This window comes from Lytechinus pictus, chromosome 7 (genome assembly GCF_037042905.1).
Source record: "Lytechinus pictus isolate F3 Inbred chromosome 7, Lp3.0, whole genome shotgun sequence".
In the NCBI taxonomy this organism is placed as follows: domain Eukaryota; kingdom Metazoa; phylum Echinodermata; class Echinoidea; order Temnopleuroida; family Toxopneustidae; genus Lytechinus; species Lytechinus pictus.
Window position 1 is genome coordinate 20,981,946 of NC_087251.1, and position 24,036 is coordinate 21,005,981.

The 24,036-nt window shown below is 37.8% G+C and overlaps 1 protein-coding gene and 1 pseudogene across 1 annotated transcript; one reads left to right on the top strand and one right to left on the bottom strand.

Moving 5' to 3' along the window:
* The first annotated feature begins 1,352 nt into the window (after window positions 1–1,352).
* LOC129265402 (choline transporter-like protein 4) lies at window positions 1,353–7,319 on the top strand (annotated as a pseudogene).
* A 4,157-nt stretch (window positions 7,320–11,476) lies between these two features.
* On the bottom strand, window positions 11,477–21,324 carry LOC129264765 (muscarinic acetylcholine receptor M3-like). The gene has a single exon (XM_064102193.1). The coding sequence runs from the start codon at window positions 21,314–21,316 to the stop codon at window positions 19,952–19,954; it is 1,365 nt and encodes a 454-aa protein (XP_063958263.1). The 5' UTR covers window positions 21,317–21,324; the 3' UTR covers window positions 11,477–19,951.
* Window positions 21,325–24,036: the final 2,712 nt, after the last annotated feature.

Genomic DNA, 24,036 nt, shown 5'->3' on the forward strand with positions numbered 1-24,036 from the left:
TTGGAAATAAACTATGCTCTGACATAAAGTCTGGTGTAAAACTCTGAGTTCTGATCTGATATAATTATATAGAAACTGCCAGCCTATATATATAAATTTTCACTATTATTGTTGTCTATAAAAAGAACCTTCTGCCAATTTCTAGAGCATTCTAATTCTAGAAGACTCTTGAATGACCTCAGTGAAATTAACAATGTAAACAACATAGCTAATCCTATCGTCTTTTTCCACTACCAATAGGAGTCTATATATTGTGTAGCAGTCTCTATTGTTTATATTTGTACATTTCAAAAATACCAACAACTACTCTATCCAATTTAATATGGTGTCTAACAAAGCTTATCTGAGACATTCTGGAATATTCTTATTAGGCAATTAATTTCCTTAGAGAAAAATAATAATTAAATGTAAAATTACAATTCCTCTTATATACAACACCTGTCACAATCGGCACATTACTAATTGCTGATTGACATATGTGTTGTTGTTTTTTCCTCAAAGTAAATTTATTGTGATTGATATTTTGACGCAGTGCTGCAAATCAGTCATCAATTTTTTCCACAGGGGTGCTGGTACATTTGTATGTAATTGATATGTACTTAATATAGGATATATAATTCTTTCGCATTATTTTTAAAATTACCATCTGCTTCCTGCTTTCACAATGTTAGCACCAGGTATATATCAGGCTATAGCCACGGCGTCAATATCATAACTCAAAATGAGGTCAAGTTTGGAGGAGAAAGATGAAGATAACGAGTGCAGCTTTGCGTTTCTTTCCAAGTCTTAGAATGTATAGGCGTGCGGTGTGACGTCACAGAACCACCTTTCAGATCATTTGGGCATTTATGATAAAAAACTAGGCTGAACTTGTCGCATAAACATACCGAGCCCTAATGAAATCACGTATTATTCAGGCCAATTTATACTGATTTCAGTGTGGATAATAAGGTATTCATGTAGTCATGCTTCGAACCACCGTCATTAACCAGTTCGTTTCAACTTGATATTTAAGTTTCTTCATCATACTTTATACCAAAACTTTCCCATTCAAATATTTAAATACAAAGGAAAAAAAAAATTGACGTCACAGCTTTGTAACACAATCCTAACATGACAACCCCTAACCATGGACCTATATAAATTTAGTTCCGTGCCCTAACTAAGAACTAACAAGAAGCGCTCCTCAACCGTAGGTCATCGAACTACAAGTTGTCCACTAGGAGGGGCCTTTTTCAAATTTAAGTTTTATTTAAACTGTTTGATATTAATGTGTCAAGAAAAAATGATTTCAATTTACTTTTCTAATCGAATCAAAAGGACTGTTTTTTAATCAAAACACGATCATCGTGATGGTGATCATGGTAAAGACTGAGATAATAATGAAGAAGATGATGTAAAGATGATAACTATCATGGTGATACAAAAATAAGACGATGGAGTTTTTTCATATTATAGCGGCATCATTCCTTCTTTCTTTAAAGTCCATGTCCATGCTGTTTTCCTTTACTTTTTACATTATTTCTAAAAATGTTGCTTTTTCATTATACATAATTTAAACCAACTTTAAATCACTTTCCTATTTGAGAGTATACTGCTTGCGCGTTTGTTTGTTTTGAACGTAATGTTAATTCATCAAACATTATAAATTAACCATATTTTTTAAATTACCATAGAACAGTATTTTCTTTGACAATCACATATTTCCGTATTGATTTACTTGAATACTCATATTTGAAAAGATGTATGTATGATAAATAACATAAATACTTTAAGAAAACAATGTACAAAAAAACCTATCATCAGAACTTATACATTGCAGCATTTGAATCTTAGAAACACTTTTAACAAAGTAGGAAAAAAACAAATACATGTATGCTTTCCAATGTCAAACCTGTAACATCTACATGTCAGTCACCAAAAGTTAGTAGTTGACTGAATTACAATGTTTCCAATTTATAATACCCTGCAATTCTCAGTGTAGGTAATTTCTAACGGCGTTTCTGTTAAATCTATGGTTTTTGAAAAAAAAAATATTTATGAGCAATACTTAAAGGCACTTAAATAAATTTATATAGGTGTTAATTTAAAATACTTAATGGTTCATAAATCATCTGTAAATAATAGATAAAATTTAGAGTACTATTTTGATTGATTTATTCATGAAAACATAAACATTGTACGATATATTAATTTACGAGTTAGAAAAAACATATCATATGAAAGACCTTGGCACCCGCTTATCTGTATTTTCTTCTTCACATTTCTTTTATTTTCATAATTTCTCCTCGACTTAATTTTTCAAATTTTCTTCTCCTGGTTTTCCCTTTCCCTTATTTCTCCCCACCATCCTCCATTTTCTTCCTCTCCTCATTCTTTCTTTTATTTTTCTTCTTCTTCTAGCTCTTCTCTTATTCATTCTTCTTATCATCGTTCATTCTAAAATTAAACTTACTTCCCTTTTTTGCAAATATATAACAGTATCTAATGTAAAATTTATCAAGCCCAAATAACTTCTCATCAACTAAAGTCTTCTTTTTCGTTAACTTTCAACATTTGTTCTATCCTGGTTTTTTTTATTGTTTCACCTGAACGAAGATCGGTAGAGACCTGTAGCCACTTTTCTCGTTAGCCTGTTACAAAAAAATGTTAAATTTTTTTTTAACTTACTCTCATTTTTCTATTTCTGCACCAATTGTGTTCACACTTTTTTTTCGAACCAGAAAAACGGGCGTATGATAAAAGTAGAATGAATTTTGGCTACATGCAGAATTTACATTGGATTTGTACATGAAATCAAGTTTTTAAGCAATTTTCGGTCTGACATGCACGAAATGTTGCGTAACTTCGGAACTACGTATCCCCGCGTCAAGTCTTAAAGGGAAAAAATGGTCAAAAACATCGCGGCACGACAGATTTATAGCAAAAAAATGTCGAAGGGGGGGGGGGGATAAAAAAGCTCGTAGATAGGGTCAACCCCTTCAGATCTCGGACGCTAATTGCGGCCGAGAATGTAGAGTAAAATAAGATCATAAATTTAATTGTTCATATTTTTAATTAATTCATTATGCGAATAAAAGTACTAAATTTGCCCTAAATATGTGTGCGCTTTTGTGTTTTTTGTGGGGGGTAAGTTTTTGCCTTTAACCCACTTTAAGTAGCTAGTAAAATACTATTTGGGGTGAAAATTTATACAAGCAGCTACCCTTCTCCATGTGACAAATCTTTGAATGTCAATGATTCGTATATAGTTGTACATTTTTAACTGCGGAAATCATTTTTGGCATTCGTAACAAATATGTACAAAAATTTCAAAAATATAATTCAATTCCTGTTAGGGAATAGTAACTTGATCTGTTATTAGATATCATCCAGTATTGAAGAGTACTTGGAATTAGAGTTGTGAGTCAATGGTATTGCGCACGCTCTCTCTCTCTCATTTGTTCCGTCTTTACTTTTCTTCTGCCCCAGATTGACATTGCAAAGTTCACAAAAAAGTTAATGTAATTATAGAGCTGCTGGTAAACGACGGTCATTTGGCATTTATGAGCTAGCGCTTTGTCATTCCTTGTTGAAGAAATTTCAAGCAGGTTTTATATTGAGTTATGCGTATAGATAAATTCAGTTGATTTCAATAACAACTCTAGCTGGCATCTTTGAGAAAAGTTTAGAATAGTTGAATATTCTCAGCAACTCCGGTTGGGCTAATGGGTAAAGAAAATGTGAGACACGCAGAGGGTCAGGAGCAGGGGCGTCCTGAAGAACATGTCAATAGATAGGGCAAGGCCCGTTCCAATGACGAAAATTTTCGAGGGCCAATCGAGAACCGTAGCTGTACGGATGTGATATGCTGTGTCATCTTTTTGGCCTTCATCGGGGGCCAGGGCTTCATCGCCTACCTCGCATTTACGACGGGGGATCCAAACACGATCATCCACTCCACCGACTATCAGGGTAAAATCTGCGGCAATGCTCCTGGAAAGACCAACCTCACCAACCTGTTCTACTTTGATTTGTTGTCATGTTTGTCCTACTCCACGGTCTTCTCCTTGAGGTGTGACGCTCCTAGGGTGTGTGTCGAGACCTGTCCTACAGAGACGTACGCTATTCATCTGAAATACATGTCCAAGTTGAATAGCAATACACCTACAAATGTCGACTGGAATGATTTCATCTGCAAAGATGGGATTGACCCAGAGGATAAGGTGATCAATGGTGAACTTACCATTGACAAACTTCTCGACCAAAAACTCTGTGCAAGTTACTACGTGAAAAGCAAACCCTTTCTCGGAAGGTGTTTGCCAGACCTCCCCTTTGACATGTTGGACAAATTGGCAGGTAATGCATTTTTATCTTTCGTTTAAATAATAATTATTGAACATAACTTTAACCCCCTCCTCCACGAACGTCAATTATTCTGATTCATTCAAAGAATGGCTACGCAGTCAACATTTTTTTTACCGCATCTGATGTGCAGATGAGACATTGAAACATAATTATGTTTAGCTGGAAACAATCTAACTAATTTCACTAGTTGGATAGTGTTTAATGGGTAAATATTCAGCCTAATAGTTGTTCATACCTAATTTATCATCAACTTTTAAGCCGCTTAAAATAATAGTATTGTCAGGATTCAACTTTGTTTGTCTTGTTTGTTTTGTTTAAATATAAATGACAACAACAATAATAATAATAATAATAATAATACCATCATGTAGCTTTCACAATATTTACATGTACATCAACCAAATTAGACTTCGAAACGCTTACAGTTCATTGCTCATCTATGTTTTTTGTTAGATGTTTTTCCTGAAAAGGTGTCAGGAAAAGATACTCTTCATTCACATTTTCAGAAAATAAGCAAAACGCGTTATAACCCAAAATGGGATCGTAGACCAGTCGTAAGTAGAGACGTCGCGACTTCTTTAATATCGCAGATGAAATACATGTGGGCAATTCCATTAAATATGTACGTCCGACTTCCTATTCGTGGGAACTTCATGAAATTCTCTGTGTCTGATTTCTTGTTCTTTTGACAGTCTGTAATGCTCTCAAATGACCTTGACTTGGTCAATTTATGAAGTGAAGTAAAACTTGAGAAAAATGGGGGTCGGACGTACAAAAAGGTTGATTATTTTATGGAATTGCCCATGTAACATAACCCCCGGTCGGAAATGTAGTTTGCCCGCGCGCACACACAATCAAATGCCTTTCCTCCACTCCCTGGAAAGCATTCCAGGGAAGAATTCATACTCTAAATAATTATGCACGCACGAATATGTCACAGCTTATTAAAATTCTGGATGCACACCATAAGGCCATACTGATCTGCACCATTCTTTGCATTTTACGCCTTGGGAAGTTGGGGTCAGCGCCGGACCCTTTTCCCTGCATCCAAAACACCTTCGATTCACCCTTTTCCACAAGAGCCACTAAGAGCGATATTGTTTTTTACCAAATCCTAGCGTCCCCAATACCACACGGCCCATAATAATTAGTACGCCAGTGGAACAATAGATTTGTTACAATTATTGTTGAGATGTAGGGTGTAAACAGTCATACATAAAGAGCGTTCACGACCATGACGAAGTCGCGAAATTCGCCAGTGGAATTAAGACATCGGCAGCAAAAATCGCCAACTTTGCGACTACAATTACGAAGTTTGCAACGAGAGTCGCGAACCCCCCTACCAATCGCAAACTTTCACGAGTAAATTTTCGCAGTTTGAAATTTGTGGGATATTAATACTAAGCATCATGTTTTCATTTATTAATTTGCAGTCTTGGCATTTCAGACACCGAATGAACGCAATATCACCAACGAGCACACAGACCTCTTCTCCAAGTTCATCTATTACCTCAAACAATCAGAGAAGATAAAAAATTGTCGTCGATGACTTCAAGTCAACTTGGCCACATATCGTAGCAGCTGTAGGTATCGTCGTCCTCGTTTCCTTTTTCTTCCTCATCCTCATGCGATGGTTAGCGAGTATCGTCCTATTTGGTTCCATCGTAGGTCTCTTCGGGTTGCTTGGATGGGGGATGTACTATTGCTATGACACCTGGTTGTGCTACAAGAATGGAATGGAAGCATGTTATTCGACACCCATGCGTTTGAACGATCCTCTAAACCTCTTCAGCAATCTCCAATCTGAAAGGGTATGGTTCGTTTTTTCCATAATCTTGACGGTGATTGCCAGTATCCTGCTGTTGCTGTGTATGGCATTGTTCAATCGGTTCCGCCTGGCAGTCAAACTATTAGGGGAGGCAAGTGAAGCAGTGGGTATGATGGTGAGCACATTGGTATGGCCTGTCTTTCCATTTATCTTTCAGATTGGATATGTGGCGTTCTGGGCCTTTGTAACCGTTTACTTAGCATCTGCGGGTGTTGCTTTGTTTGAGGTGTCTAATGCTCCTAGTAGTTCCTCCCTGGAAAATGGTACGCCTTGTGATCAAACGTCGTTCGATTCGGAACTTCATGCCCCTGCGACATGTGACTTCACCAGCTATGACACAACGCCATACACCATGTATCTGCAGATTTACGGCATAGTAGGATTGTTATGGATGCTAAACTTCTTCGTTGCTCTGGGGGAAGTCACGCTTGCAGGAGCTTTTGCTTCATATTACTGGGCTTTTAAAAAGCCCCGAGATATCCCAAGTCTCCCTCTTGTCTACTCTTTCTGGCGAGCCATCCGATACCATCTAGGTTCTATTGCTTTTGGAGCTCTCCTTATCACGGTCGTTCAAATTATACGACTGCTCCTCCATTTCATCGAAAAAAATACAAAACATGCAAATAATGCTGTGGCTAGATTCATATTTCGCTGTTGCAAGTGTGGGTTTTGGTGCTTGGAGAAATTGCTCCGTTTTATTAGTAAGAATGCGTACATTGAGATTGCCATCTCCGGGCGAAATTTCTGCTCTTCGGCAGCAGGTGCTTTCAATCTCATCATGCGTAATATTGTCCGCGCCACCGTTCTAAATGGTGTCAACAGTTTCATGATCTTCCTCACGAAATTTTCAATCATAATTGGTATCTCAGTGGGTACCTTCTATTTTTTCCAGCTTGAAGTGACCAAGGGAGTTGCCCCGGATGTCTATTACATCTGGGTGCCCATCACCGCTATCGCACTCGTCTCCTTTTTCATCACGACGGTTTTCTTTGGTGTGTACGACATGGCAGTCGACACCCTCTTCCTGTGTTTCCTCGAGGACTTGGAACGGAATGATGGATCTGAGGAGAAACCTTACTATATGTCAAAGGGTCTAAGAGACTTGGTTGGAAAGCGTAACAAGAAACCAAACAAACGCAAGTGAATCTTTGCAGATCTAAACTTGCAGATCAACCCAACAAAAATAGTATTCAGGAACTGAACTGTACATATTTGATTTTCACAGATGAAAATTGATTCATGGACATTAGTCTTGTATATATATATGAAGATGTTGAATTTGAGGTTTGACTCTTCTCTAACCATAACTTGTTAATTAACAGTGTGATACTGTGATTTTTAAAATACTTTTGAATGAGTATCACTGGCATTTAGAAGTGGGCGATGGAGCCCCCCCCCTCCCCCACAAAATAAATGAATGAATAATTTTTTTTAAATCTACGACGAAGGAAATGAAAGAGAAATAGAAAGTAAATGAATTATGAATCTTTTATTTTTTTATCATCTCAAAATGTATCAGATCATCGCTCACTCTCCTGACATTTTAGAAATTTTGCCACTGACACGCGATGTAGTACCCTTCAAACTTTTTGTCCCAAACCACAACTGGTTAGTATTCAAACCTATGAATTACAAGTTGAAAGCTAGATTCGAATATCAAGAAAATCTATGAGGTTATCATAGCATCAGAGTGAAACTAAATTTGTATTAACCTATATGATTGAGTTAACCAATACCTCGGTCACATTTACTCTACGGCGGCCGTACGGCGAGACGAAAACAGCAGTTTTAACATTTTTTTGGTACCAGTTATACATAGGTGGTTTGAATAAAAATGAATAAAACGGCTGTTTTCGACTGCATTGATTACAACTCTTTATTCAACAGGTCCCAGGGTAAATTACCAATATGATTAAGTTGATGATTACGGTTACCATTATAGACTAGTGGTTGAAACTTAGTCATGCCTGTTGGTGCCATGGTTCCGGAATCCAAAGTCACAAAATGGAAAAAGAAAGACCAATGAAAATGAAATGGGATTAAACCAGATGGTCATTCTTTGCTTGACTGCTATCGAGTCCATGTGGTGATTTCAAGTACGGTGTTTAAATCTGGTGTTGGTGTTGTGACAACACCAGCCACAACACGGTACTTGAAATCAGGCTGGTTTTGGGATCGACCTCGGAAAATATGACGTATTTCCGGCAGTTCGTGTTGAAGGCTTGTATTAAATGCCGTCTGTTGAACCCAGCAATGCGGCTGGTGTTGACGATCTACGTGCAATTTACCCATTCTCCAACACCAACACGATGAAACATCCCCGTAAAATTAGCTTTTACAGTTAAGATGAGTACAAATCATCAGAGCCTTATATATTTTAGTGAAGAATAATTATTGAATTAATTAAAGCATTTGTATTCTGTACGATGATAATTTAATGCATTTCTTTCCGATTTCATTTTCGTCGTCGAGACTTCTCGCCTGAAGTTGAGATGATTTAGCAGCACAGCTCAGAGGCGTGACGTCATGTGCTATCGACAACGCAATCAATATCGTTCCTCTGAACCCATCTCGGTTCAGCGGCCTTTTTACGCTCTCAACACCAACACTGAACACCGTACTTGAAATCACCCATTCATGATTTATGCTTATTTGACGTCAATATAGCTGTATTTAGAATGTTAGTTTTAACTTCCTGTAACTTCTTAGTAACTGAGGCAATCAATTAAACATGCCGATGGTCATACTTTGAACTTTGATAAACTGGTAAGTTTGTTTAATCCCATCTCATTTTCATCAGTTTTCCTTTTGCCATTTTGTGACTTTGGATTCCGGAACCAATTGAATTTAGGGGCTACATCACCTTTGTGATTAAACCAATCTCTTGATTATTGACATGTGCTTAGTAAGGATTATTAAAGCTAGCCTGTGTCAAAATTTTGTTCATTTTGACTGAGTGGAATATGTTTAGTGCGCTTGTGAAGATTGATAAGTTTATTTTGGAACCCAATTTATACACGCGCTCTTTTGAGGCCACCGGAAACACTTGAAAGTACTCAAAATTTAAGTTCGGTTCCACACCTTTTTCCAAAAGCCTTTTTCTCTTGCGCGCGCGCGCGCGCGTGTGTGTGTGTATGTGTGTGTGTGTGTGCGGGTGTGTGTGTGTGTGAGGGAGTGGGTGTGTGTGTGTGTGTGTGTGCGCATTGTTTCTTACGTGTTGGTATGGCCCCATACACTGTTAACTGTGTCATGGAGTATTTATTCTGTAGCCTCATGACCAACGAACTCTATATCAATATTATGTAGATCGATGGTTGGTGTCCACTAGATCCAGTGACAGGATGGTGCAACAAGGAGCGCCCTTATTATCTTAATACAAAATAAAAAGAAAATCATAAAATGGACAAGAAGAATGAAGTAGGTAAAAAAGAGAAGGGTATAGAGAATGAATATATTTGTTCTTTCATCCAGAAAAAAATCTCTGCTTGCATAATTTATTTGACACATTTTTATGTCGACGAAAATCATGCTGGTTACTTCGGATTGAGTAATGTAATTAAATATTTTTGTTTGGGAGGGTGGTTCTGTTCGAACCCATGGAAATTCATTTTGGATCCGGTTATACCTTTTAACCCAGAAGTTGTCCAATAGCGTAAAAATTTACTTGATAGGAAACGTTGTATAAATCAATTGAAAACTGTAATAAACTTTATAGCTTTATTGTCAATGGATATGGACTCACTTGTAATCAGTTTTGATTATTGTTATCATAGTGGAATATGGAGTGCAGACCATGAGATTAGTTTGTTGTGTTTAACAAGATTTAATTGAATACTAAGGATAAGCAAAGCAAGAATTATATATTTGCCAATAACGTGTTGAAAACTAGTTTTGAAGAAGAAGGAAAAATTTTATATTTTCGATGCATTGCGAATGAAATAAAACAAAATAACATGTGTTTTTTAATATTTATGTCATGAAATATTAAAAAAACTTCCTCGACGGTTACATCTTTATCTAAATATATATGTTTTTTAATAAAGAAATAACAACTAACATATATGGTTGGAAAAAAAAGGGTGACCAGACGTGACGAAGTTAATTTTGGGAAAACGTGTCGAGTGTGTATGCTGAATGTAGAAACTCTGTCGTACTATGGTTGTACGCCATCTGCCGTTCAGGGTCGTGTAGTATTTCATTCACTCGTCCTCTTCCACAGGAAATCATAGAAATACCGTTGGTCCTCTGTTCAGATTAAGGGAGATGAACAACCCGAGTCATGATTACCATGCACGAATAAGGAGTTATAACGAATAAATCCAAGCTTACTGTTAAAATCCTCTTCACTCATGATGGGGGGGGGGGGGGTCAAAAACGACATGGTGATTGTGGTGCTAATGATGGGTCTGGGCAGTTAGTGTGGAGGATGAGGAGTTGGATAGAGTTATAAGGATGATATCTATGATGTTTGCAAAAAAAAACATGTAAAGTATACGAGTGTAAGGGGGTTCGTGAGGATGTGTGTGGGTGTGTGTGTGTGTGAGAGAGAGAGAGGGGGAGGTGGGGAGAGCGAGGGATGGACTGACATTGGCGGGAGAGAGATAATGGATGAAGCATTTGAGACGTTTTACGTATACATGGTATATCAATGAGACTCTTCTTAACGTCACCATCCAAAAAAAAGTGACCCATGGCTCAAACCAAGGAGTTTAGTGCCTCAAGACGCCTAGATATCTTCCCTGAATAGTATACAAGATACAAACTAAGAAAAGGTTCCCCTTTGTAACCTAAGAAGTTTGTTGAACCTTTCAAGCTGCAATTTGCAATATTTTGCATCCAGTTAGGCGGGTTCTTCACACTCATTTTTGTACCTTTTGAGCGCAAAAAATAATGCGCCTTTAAATTAGTAGAGTAGTACATTTTAGGCAGCAAGCAGAACCCCCCCCCCAAAAAAAAAAAAAAAAAATTATATTTTTACACCTCCTCACTCTTAAGGTGCAAAAATATACAATGTAAGGTGCAAACTTGAACACTAATGTATGTGAATCCTACGTTCAAGACTTTCTTTCATTCATGTGGTACCATGTTGACCATATAATTAGAAAGGAGAATGTTCTATGACTAAAATTGTGTTTGATTTGAAGAGTGTATATCCTTTTAACTTCATTTATTATTTTATTGTGTATATTCATATCTATAATTTTGATAAATAGCATTTGTTTGTCTGTTCAGTAAGTAGGGGCTCACTAAGGGCTCGATAACTACAACATACACAAAAAATTAACACGTCATTATCTGGGATTTATTTTAAATTTTTATTTCACATGTGCTCATACATAAATAATATAAATCCTTTGTAAATGCATTATATAGCTTTGTAAAACATATACATGAACATGAAAACTTCAAATTCATCAACCTCGTGTCTCTTAAAGTACAATGCCACAAAAATAACGAATAAAATAGAAAAGTATATCCGGTTGTGTTTTTACCTTAGGTCTTTCCTACGTTTATAAATAGAAGTGGATATTGACATTCATTAAACTTTTAAAAAGGTTGGGCAAAAAGGGCCCAATTTTTAATCATCACTGGGCAACATACTGTCCACATAACTATTGGTTAAAATCTGTCAAAATTGGGTAATAAAAACTAATAATTTTGTTTTTTTTTAATGCTCAATTGGATGATTTCCCAAAATATGTTTTTTTTTACCAACATACATTACCCAGCACAGTGGACAGTATGTTGCCCAACATTCTAAGTGTGTACATTTTATCAATCTTAATTTTGTAGAATTTCAATAATACACATATCAAATACCAAAAATATATTCAATGTTTATTCTTTAATCGTCTTAACATAACTTTAAAACTTCATAACGCTTTATAGATATATCATTTTGAACGGTAGAAAGTGATTCAATTTCCCTTCTGCATGTTAATCTAATTTTTCTTTAATATTTGCTCTAATAGAATGAAGTATGGGTAAAGAAGCTGTTTAAAAAAAACTTGTATGCAAGATTCTTTTCACTACAAAAAAATCAATGAATTCATAATTTCCGCGAAAGTCAATTTCTGTCGATTGTTTTTTTTTCCTTGTTGGATTGTTCTTGGTACCACTTATCGAGCATTGAACCTATTATTTGTGTGCTAGTATATCACACGCATTTGTCATCTTCCCCTGCAAGCTCCCCCTGGTATCACTCTGCCAAAAGTTTAGCCTATTCTGAAATTATCCGGAAAGACCCTATGAGTCAGTAAACTGGTACTTTAAAATTCGATTTACGAGTAGAGACGCTTTTTGCCTTTTTTGTTTCTGAAAATTTGAAGGCAATCCATACATGGATATGGTATATGTCATTGTATTAACATTTTATGCATACACGGTTACACAGTGTGCTTGTTAATATCATTGCGTCCACTAAAGGTATTGGTTCAGACTTAGTAAATCCCTTATAAAAGTCTACCAGAATCATTGATTATTTTTAACATTTGTCTTTGTTGCCAAAGACCAGTTAGGTATTTGACACGTTGACAAAATCAACGGGTCATCCGCATGAAAGAGACAAATCAACCTCGTGTCTCTTAAAGTACAATGCCACAAAAATAACGAATAAAATAGAACAATGCTAACAATGTCAACAGTCACCACATATGGGCTTTCAAGCTATACATCTTTTCCATAAACTCAGGTTAGAAGTTTGTTATATGGGCCTACTTTGCACCCAACACGGGATGTTCACAAAGTAGACGGAAGATTGCAAGACTTAAAAATTACAACAGTGTGCTGCTATTCTGTTAATTTATTTTACTTGACTAAATAACGTACAGGAACGGCTTTTTTCCCCCATTTTTGGGGGGTCTTCGACTTCCTGTATCCTGTGAATACACTACAAAGATGGAACACCTTGCATGCATGGGGAAGCAAAACCAACATCGATGGACCCTTCTGACCTAGTTTGAGAGGCAATTTTTAAAATACGCCTAAGATACGACAATAATTTGTACACTTACACAGCAACCCACCCGATTCATTCCCCTTGTTATTCTCTTCTTAGTTTGGGAGCCACCAGTAATTACCGACATGAGAGGGTTTTCAATATCAATTAATATATTAATTATAATTTAATTCCACATTTGACAAAAATAAATCTGCACACTTTAATAATTTCTGTATCGTCAATGATCTTTGTCTATTTTCATTCTATTTAGCAGTATCGAATCTGGAGTGAGCTCTTATATAAATATTTTGAAGGTCTGAAGGTCAAATTCAATTACAAATGTACTCTAACTACCGAACTAATATAATTTTCATATCATTATACAAATCATAATCATACTAAAAATTAATTCCAAAATATTTTTGGTGACTTAAAACAATAAATACCTGTTGTTGCAGTTCAAAACATTTATAAACAGTGTTAAACTCGATAATGTTAATTGGAATCTTTGCTCAATAGTATAGTGTTATGTACAAATAGTGCTTTCATAAATGGAATACAATGCAATGTATGTATATCAATCATGAAGCAGTGAGGAAGAGGCAACACCATAACAGTGTCTAGAAATACAAATTTAGGAGAATTTGATGTATCATTTTTTTAGTCTCAAGCTATATAGCTTACAATAGCGGGATTCTTCGTAATTTTTAATATGTTGACGAGAACTTCTCATATTTCATTTCCTACTTTGCGAATTAAATATTCCTATTCACTAAAACCAGATATAATTTTATACCATTTCACTCGGATCAATTTCCCAATTTGCAACTTACACCTTAACAACCTTTTTTTCTAATAAAAAATGAAAAGACCGAAGAATAAAGGTAGACATTATTTTAAAACTTTACTTTTTTTATGAAGATAGACAAGCAAAAAAATAAATCAAAATGTCCTATATTTTAGAGTTAGTAGAGGTCGACAAAATCATAGACGGCGAGAATTTCCTCTATTTCATTGTTGAAGGTGAGAGCAAACTTCTAAATTTTATTCGATTTTATTGAGGTCGGTACCATACGATAACAGAATTACGCCATCTACGGTCAGAAGTTTTGTACTCGTGGCAATTTTTTTTCGAAGTGATGAATTGAATATGATTTTTAAAAGGAAACTAGATTGATAATGGTGCTATATAGTTTATACTATTCACTTGCCCGAATACGAATAAAATATTGACGATCAGTGCTTATCTTCTACTTATTATACCTTACTATATTAATCTTTATCACCATGACAAATTGTCTTTAACAGAAGTGATTTTTTTTTCAGTACGGAAATACAAAACTTGGATACACATTGTCATCCTTTATCCCCTTCTCTCTCTTTAGCTCCCTCTTCTCTTTCTGTCACTCTTTATGTTCCCACTCTCTCATATTTTTTATATTGTTGTTCTCTCTCATTCTTTCCCCGTCTATCTCTCTCCCTCTCCTCTATTTCTCGCTCACTCACTGCAAGTAGGCCTACATTTTGGTCCTTTTCAGCTTTTCGAGATAATCACACCTATTCTCTAGCAAAAGAAAAAAAAAATCCCTTCTTATTCTGCCATGATATTCACGTACAAGACTTTCAGGTAGAAGTGATACTTTTTACGCTCATAAGCTCTATTCATGTTTTATGTATGCGTGATTTTAATTCACTTTCTTCTTAGCTTTAATTAAGCGATTTTATATAAATAAATCTCCACACGACCTCTGATCGTACCAATTGTGCCTAAGACTCTCAATGTCACTTTTAGATAACTTTAGAATTCGTCATCTCTAAATGCCCTCTCCCAGCTCGTTTCATGAAACTCTTACCTCTCTTAATTCTATTTTCTCTCCTCACCTCCCTTACTTCTCTTCCCTTCCACCATGTGCATCGTCCTTGAGAAAGAATGCTGTATTTTCATTTTCCTCGACTTTTGACACACTCTATCAGCAAACCAGACACATTGTACTTTCACACGTCACCTCTCTCCATTTGAGCCCCAAAATAAATGTAAAACTGTTTTTTTTATTTTTCCAAAACCACTCCCTCTATCTTGCATATCATCCTCGTTTCTTTATGTAATCTTCGATTGTTCAACTATAATCATTCTCTGGCAACTCCTTGACTTACACCTGCCTTTCATTACACCTCTGTAATAATTGTATTTATGTCGTAATATCACCTCCCTCATTGGCGAAAGGAGCAAAGATCGCATGTCTTATGTGCCTCTGTCAGGGCACTCAAAAATGCAAATGGGAATGTATATAAAGAAATAAATTAGATAATTTGAAGGTTTTTTAAGAATACCAGAGTAACTTATTGGCACTATAGCCCTGAGCGCTGTATCTCCCTAGATACGTCACTGCTCCCCACCTTCTTTCCACCTCCCCCTTCTCTTAAATTTACCACCTCTTCACTCGCGGATCCAGGGGGGGGGGGCACATCCGGCCAGTGCCCCCCCCCCTCTTGACAGCCTTAATCAAATTATGCCGTTTTTACGAAAGTGTATCCTCCTTTTGAAAGTCACAACATATGTTTTTAATGGGAATATGTCGCTCATACACAAGGACCTTTCTTTTTTTGTTCTTTCTTTTTTTTTGCTTGTCAAAATTTTCTCGGGAATATGCCCCTCTCCCTTTGGAAAATCCTGGATCCGCCCATGAACGTCTTGTAATCACTCATTTCTCCGTCTGAAATTTCTCGACTCATTTCACACTAGTTAACTCCTTATGCAAGATTATTTGATAGTTTCTATTTCGGTCATGTCATTTTCCTAATTCTAACGCTTGATCTGACGTTTTGCTATAGCATTGTTTTTTCTTTCTCCTTCCTTCTCTCTCTGCTCACTTCATAACACTTCAAATATGTTACAGTGTTGTTTAAAATCGACGGCTCCTCATTATTTGTGTATCCATTAGAAATATTTCTGTTGTGATTATTTTCTTTTACACATCTCTCACCATTTCCAAATTCCAAAAATCTCTTCTACATTTCATCGAATTTTCCATGTCTTTGCTTATATTTCTTCAATTTTCAAAATGTTCTAGCACCAACGTTCCCTCATCCCCTCTTATCAACATTCTCCCTCTCTATAACTCTATCTCTGATATTCCCTTCTGTTTCTCATCTTTGCTTCCATTACATCTCTCTTCACAGTCATTCACATTTAAAAAATGAGTTGTGCCCGTAAGCACGGACTAATTTCAGAAGTTTGTGTATTTCGGGATCAAGTGAATTAATCGTCATTCCACTACACACGACTTATACTCTGATTTTGGACAACCGTAATTATTATCTGGTTATAGGGCCTATATATTTTTTTCAGTTCTCTTTTTGTTCCATTCTAGTTCCATTTAGCTATACCCTCACTCTAATCATCTTTGTACCACAATTCTGATCTAAATATTTTATTTAGTGGATGATTTGCAGCATATTTTTTCTTCACACTGCCAGTACTCTCTATTACGGTTGAAAAGATTCAATAGCAATACGAAGTACATGCACACAGGCGACTTGAATGATTTAAGCGCCACACAATTTGCCTCAAGACTCAATAATTATTGATAGATATTACTAGTCAGTAATCATGGTAATAGAGATTTTTAAACACAACTCTGTAAAATATCACTGTGAATTTGTACAATGACATTTTTACCAATAATTTTCGAACACCTACAGAACTCACATACTCATCCGCGCTTCGTTTTGTATCCTTAAGCGTTTCTCTCTTCTTTGGTAATCCAACTCACACGAACAAAATTTAGATGTTTTCTATATGAATTATGATAACTGCAGAAATTGTGATTTTCTTCTTGCATCTCTGATTCTTTTTGCCTATTTTGCCATTACGACTAATTGTGGATTTGATGTAATTCTGATTGTTGCTCGTTATCCGAGCTTATGTACTGAAAATTATTTAACGAAAAGTGTCTTTCTTGTGGAAGTTTCTATCATTATTTTTATCATATAATAATTCTTGTACTCATCATACATCATGTTCATAGGCGTAAAGGTGACAGAGAATCTCTTTATCAAAATGTTTTCAGAGACAGTTTCCAAGTAATTATTGCAATTCCATAACGAGATGATCATTCACCATTTAATAATGTTCGCAGATGAATGTTCAAGATAATTCATATTCAGTGACGACCAGGGGTGGGGCATGTTACAACCGATAATGTCGCACCAACGCATAATGTCACACCAACGCAACGCATAATGTCGCAGATTACGACATTATGCCAAGAGCGTCCAACGCATAATGTCACAGTCAACGCATAATGTCGTAGCTTTTCTACTAACGCATAACGTCGCAAGTCTTAACGCATAATGTCGCAGCGGTATTCGCTTCTGGACTCGAGTTAAATATAAGACATAAAATATGTTTTATACGGATTAATTTGTGCAAGCTCTGACATCTGAACGCTTTTAAGAGCGTGTTTGATGGGGCAGGTGCAGATGCAGGGGAGGGGGTCAGTATCGAATTCATTGTCAGGAGAAGGGGGCCAGTGGACTTTGAAAATTTTTAATGTGTGGACTAGTGAAACGCAAGCATACGCATACCACCATTCATCGGTGCATATCGCTATACATGCAATTCAACTTATTTTGCAGGAGACTAAAGTCATCTAGCTGAAAATAAATACCAATTTAGTTACATTTCATTGTTGTTCATGACATTTAAATAAAGACATCATATTTCGTATTGTTACTCGGAATGTGCCATCAATATATTAAAAGTTTAGCGCTCGATTCGCGCTCGCATATCTTATACTGGCAAAAACTGCTCAGAATGTTTATTGCTTTGGTCGAAATGCATCAAATATCCAAAAATGAGCTCGCGCTTCGCGCTCTCATTATCTATTTAGGCAATGTGAGATAGATAGGGTAATTATAAAATGCACTTGAAACTTCAGTCTTTAGTTGGGACTGCTCCTTCTATAAACCAACAGCAAAAATTTGCTTTTAGCGGCCCATCGGGGAAACATGAATGACAACATTCTGCGCCCCACCCCCCTTTTGGCGAAATCCCGCTTTATATACTGTATTAGAAACAAGTACATGCGTGCTCAGACCCTGGACTCCAGAAGGGACCCAAAAGTTGGATCCAGCGCCCAAGTCGCGCTTCACACTCCATTTTGTGAAACATGCAAAATAAATTTTAGTCCACCTCTATCCCTTTTTATTTGCCACCCACCAGTTTTAACATCCTGGTGCCGCCACTGCTCGGGGGCTCTCGTTATTTTGAAGAGAAACGAAAACAGGTTGTCAATGCATGTAAAATATTGTAAAGCCCAGTTATTTTTATTTTCTTTAAAGAAATACATATACATACACAGATTTTTTTCTGTGAGGAGGGGATGTGTTCATGTAAAAAATGACTCTAAAGTGATGTTTAGTGATTTCGTGCACATTTTAGTGAGGTTTGTAAAACTCTTCAGTAAGCAAGGAAGGTTTTCATTTTTTTCCGGGGGGCATTAATTTTGCCCCCTCCCGCTACGTACCAACATGTTATTAATTTATCACGTGCTCCCCTCTCTACCACGGAGATTTGCATAGGACCAATACTTAAAATGTCATGAACAACGATACAATATTAAATTCTTAAAAAGTGACCACTCTTCATCATAATGAATTCAATACTGCCCCCTCCCCTGTATTCACGCCTGTCCTACCAACTTTCAAAAACTTTCAGATGACAGAGCTTAAATGAATTACTGATTGAAAACATATCTTATATCTTATCTGCAACTCGATTCCAGAATAAAATACCGCTGCGACATTATGCGTTAAGACTTGCGACGTTATGCGTTAGTAATTTAAGCTACGACATTATGCGTTGACTGTGACATTATGCCAAAATCATCCAACGCATAATGTCGCAATTGCGACATTAAGCGTCGCTGCGACAGTATCGGTTGTAACAGGGCACATCCACAGCCTGAGCCCTCCCATTGAGAGCCATAACAAAAAATATTTGTCATGTTTGTAGTGGAAAATGTCGGACATACGCAAGTGAAACACTTATTAAAAATATTATTAGGTTTTTTTTTTGCTTGTCAGATTTTTGTCAACAAAATGGTACCCGAATGGAAAATCCCAGATCCACCCCTGTTTATTCCATTGTGTCAAATACATTCGAGTAAGGTCATCACAATAATTCAATCTTAAATTTACTGCTATACTACAAGGTTTGTCTTTATGTAACACCGGTATACATCGGGAGATATTACACAGGATGGATGGTGATTTGGTATGCACTGCTACTGACCAATTTACGGACCCACTATGTTGACCAACGAGCTTTTCTTATTATTTACAGTAGTGGGAAACACTCATTGAATTTGTAGAAAGAAGACGAATATTTCCATGTTGTTAGAAACTTGGTGAATATTTTCAAGACATTTTTTTTCAAGATGATATTCAGTCTGGTGGGGCGTGTTTGAAACAGCGAAACGATTACAAGCTTGCTATCACGTGATACATTGGTTCATAGTTTAAGTTTAATGAGTTCTTTACAGTTTAGACTCATTCTTTCATTGTCGTCCATGTAAACTGGCAACGCATGCGTATCACATGACTTAGTGTTAGTGCACAGAAGCTACGTAACGATGACGTCACACATTCGTCGTGATGAAATTGATTGTGAATTCCACAGGTGTTGTCAAGAGCGGAACGCATTAGCATCACATTGTCAACATTTTGTCAGAAAGGGTTCTTCATTTTTAAAGAAGACCACAACTGTTTCAACTCAGGACAGTCTTTTTTTAAGATAGTGAAACTTAATAAAAAAATCCGTCACACCCTGGCCATTATCCACGACACGTCTTACAAGTGAGAATTTTATGAAAACTTGCTCGAAATAATTCGTTGGCGAAAGCGTAGCAGAGTGGGTTGATGGTGCTGTTGATATAACAAAGATAATAACTAAAATGATATAGTTCTGCTGGAACACATGTCTCACACCATGCCATAATGATTACCATGGTGGAATACGGACTCCATGTGATAAAGAAAGCCCCTAAAATGAAGGTCAAAGTACGCGTTGCTTTCCGCTCGCTTCGACTTTGTCTTTCACCGCGCTGTGAACGCGTCCTACGAAAACCTCGCTTACTTCCACTCATACTTCCCTGATTTCCACGCTTTAACGAACCAACCTTCACCTTGTTATTATTTACTCGCTTTGATTTTGAATCCACTGCATTCCTTGACGACGCCGACATGGTGCTTTCTGGTCTTCGCTCCGATGACGACGTTTCATCGCTGGAATCGAGACAGCTATCTGCATCTGATTTGTTCCGCTTCACGATGCATTTGTTTACCCCAACACGAGGCACATCCGGACGCGAACCATCGGCATTGAGACTCGTTGACGTCGTCGTTGTGGTCGTGGTGGTGTAATCTGTGACCATACCTGGAGCTTCGGTCTCTAGACAGGTGGGCTCCACAGGAGCTATCCTTTGCAGTTGATCAGGGCAAGGACGGGGCAAAGCCGTACTCGGTCGCTTTTCCTTGCCCTTTTTCTTCCTCTTCGCTAAATTTCTAATGATCCTATAGATGTTCGCGTACATGATAAAAATGGCAATTAGTGGCACCCAGTACACAAATACTGTAGATATTGTTACGAAAGAAGGGGAATCCTGCATAAAAGGTAAATAACACTCGCCAGTAGGTCGTGTATCTTCGGTATTTGTGAATTTAGTCCAACCGAGGACGGATGTGAAATAAAGCAGTAAAGGTAAAACCCATGTTGGAATAATCATTATCACCGCGCGTTGCAGCGTCATTTTGTTCCTGTACCGCGCAGGGCTACGAACGGACCACATCCGGTCCGCACTTATAAGTATCAGGTTCAATACAGATACTTCTGAGCATGCGTAGTCTACGGATATCCACAGGTCACAAACAACAGAACCAAAGGGCCAAGTGCCCATGATGAGGTAGAGGGAATACACGGGCATGGAGAAAAGGCCGATGATAAGATCGGCAGCCGCAAGGCTTAGTAAGAAGTAGTTGCTGGGTTTATGCAGACGACGTTCAATACGGAAGGCCAACATGACGAGGATGTTGCCGCCGATGGTGAGTCCTTGGCTGAGAAGGGCGAAAAAACATATGAACACCAGCGAAGTGGTCGAGTGAGGTAACCCACTACCCTCCGTAGAATTCACACTGTCCATCTCTGCCGTGGTCCTGCATGGAAATATAAAAAGAAGACGATAATGAGTACAAACTTAGGTAAAGAAAATGATCTATCATCTCAAAGACTGATGTGATAATATGACACCTGGGGGGCGTTTCATCAACATTTTTGTCCGACAAGATGTCAGACCTGACATCTTTCCTTGATTTTGATTGGCTGATAAGCAATGTTACTATGGTAACTGTCGGATAAAATGGGACTTGTCGGATAAAACGTCCGACAAGTCCTTTCATGAAACGCTCCCCAGATAGACAAATCCTTTTCGTCAACCAACAGTGGTTCTTATCTGAGCATGTTTAGAAGAGACCGTTGCTTCCTATTCAAAGCCCTTGATGTTTTTAAGGTAAATCTTCGCCAGAGCACGAAATTTTGTCACGTGAATATCTGCTCTCATGAATATTCCGATAAACTGTTAAATGGTTCTTGAAGAGGAATGTAGCCGTCTCATGAACGATCTCAATCTTATACAGACAACTGGTCATGACGACAAAAATATTTTATATCGTGTTAAGATTCTATCAACTGCGAAGGAAATTCAACCTGTTCCACGACTTTCGTGTTAAACTCTGACAGATCTAAGCGTAATGGAAATTAAGAGCATCACCAAGATTTTCTTACATCACGATCATTGTTAACATAAAACCTGGGGCCCGTTGCACAAAACTTAGCAATGATCGTAGACATTTTTCTACGATTGATTCCATTGACTACAATGTACAATCAATCGTGAAAATCAAGCGTACGATCAATCGCTAACGTTTGTGTTAAGCCCCTTTCACAATTGACGTACGACCTGTTTACGACCACCTGCAACAGTTTTTTCTTGTTGTTGCACGATCAATCCCTTGGTGTCTTGCGAGCACTCGCAGTCGTTGTAGACGATCGCACAAACTAGAGGTGGTCGGAGGTGATCGTGACTGGTCGCATCTGAACTTTGAACATGTTCAAAATCCAAACGCGATCAAATACGATTGATTCACTCGCAACAGGTCGTACCATCGGTCGGGCGATCATCGTGTGAGTGTTGTTCAACGTTGTACGACTTGGTGCGAGAGGTGGCACAACTAAGTATAGTCGCATTTAGTCGACTGGAGGTCGTACAACACTTGCACATGTGCTGGAGACCTACAGAGACCAGTCTTGCGACTGGGTGCGATAATATGAGACTGTTGCAAGACCGATCGAAATTACGGCTTACTACATTCCACTACCGTTGCATTCGCATGTATGCGACCGTTCAGCCCCTTTCACAATTGACGTCCGACCAGTTTACGACCGCCTGCAACAGTTTTTTCTTGTTGTTGCACGATCGATCTCTTGGTGTCTTGCGAGCACTCGCAGTCGTTGTAGACGGTCGCACGAACTCGAGGTGGTCGTGGCTGGTCACATCTGAACTTTGAACATGTTCAAAATCCGAACGCGATCAAATACGATCGATTCACTCGCATCAGGCCGTACCCGGGGTCGTACCATCGGTCGGGCGATCATCGTGCGAGTGTTGTTCAACGTTGTACGACTTGGTGCGAGAGGTGGCACAACTAAGTAGTCGCATTTACTTGACTGGAGGTCGTGCAACACTTGCACATGTGCAAGCGACCTACATGTACAGAGACCTGTCTTGCGACTGGTTGCGATAATAATATGGGCCATAAGACTGTTGCAAGACCGATCGCAACGGCTTACAACATTGCACTACCATTTCATTCGCATGTATGCGACCGTTCCACTCGCAATCCCTCGTGCAACACTCGCATGTGATCGCACGAGCACAATAAGAGCATATGCGACTTACTCGTGCAACGGGGTTTACTGGTTGTTTTTGTTGTACGACAGCTGTTGCAACTGTGAAAGCCTCTGTGCGATCTTATGAGATGACTAGCGATTGATGCCTGTTGCAGCCTGTCGCACGACCAAAAGGTCGCAAATGGTCGTACGTCAATTGTGAAAGGGGCTTTACGGGACCCTGCTTATACCACAATGTACATTTCAACAACAAAATAATTCAGACAATTCTTGAACGTTAAAAAAATACACCCACTGATGCACAGTGATGTGGGCTGAGATGAACCGTTTTTACCTAGAAATACCAGCAAAGAATAAATCATAAAGAAGGAAAAGGCTGCGAATAATAAAAACTTCCACCCTAGGGTATACCACTGAAGCCTTAAAAGTACATGGTATTGCTCATTCCACCGTTGATGGTGTAGATGCAAGTCGTCAAATGGTAAACTGTATCCGTTAAAGAGCTTTTGATTTTTGACATTTTGGACAAGTTAACATAGTACATTGAACTTTATTTTGATAATTATATCGCTCGTTCATTAGGTGGGACCTACCAGCTGCATTACATTCTTTCTTTTTTAAGGGGAAAGGGGAAAGCTTATACTTTACACAACCATCTTAGAGCATGCGATCTTGAAACACATAGGAGTAATGTCGAGAATTTGTTTTCACATCTTATTTTGATATCATATGGACATTATACAGGGGGCATACGCACGGCAAAAGAAAGGCCCCTGAAAAATCATATTCGGTCTTATCACGGGAGTACAAAATGTCGCCTAGAAGGCAAAACCTACAATTCTAATGGAATTTCCACAGCGGGATGCTCCTATGACTACATCTTTTTTTAATTTTGCTGCGACCTTGCTGAATGAATTCAACCCTGAATAGCAGACCAAGGACTACATAATACTT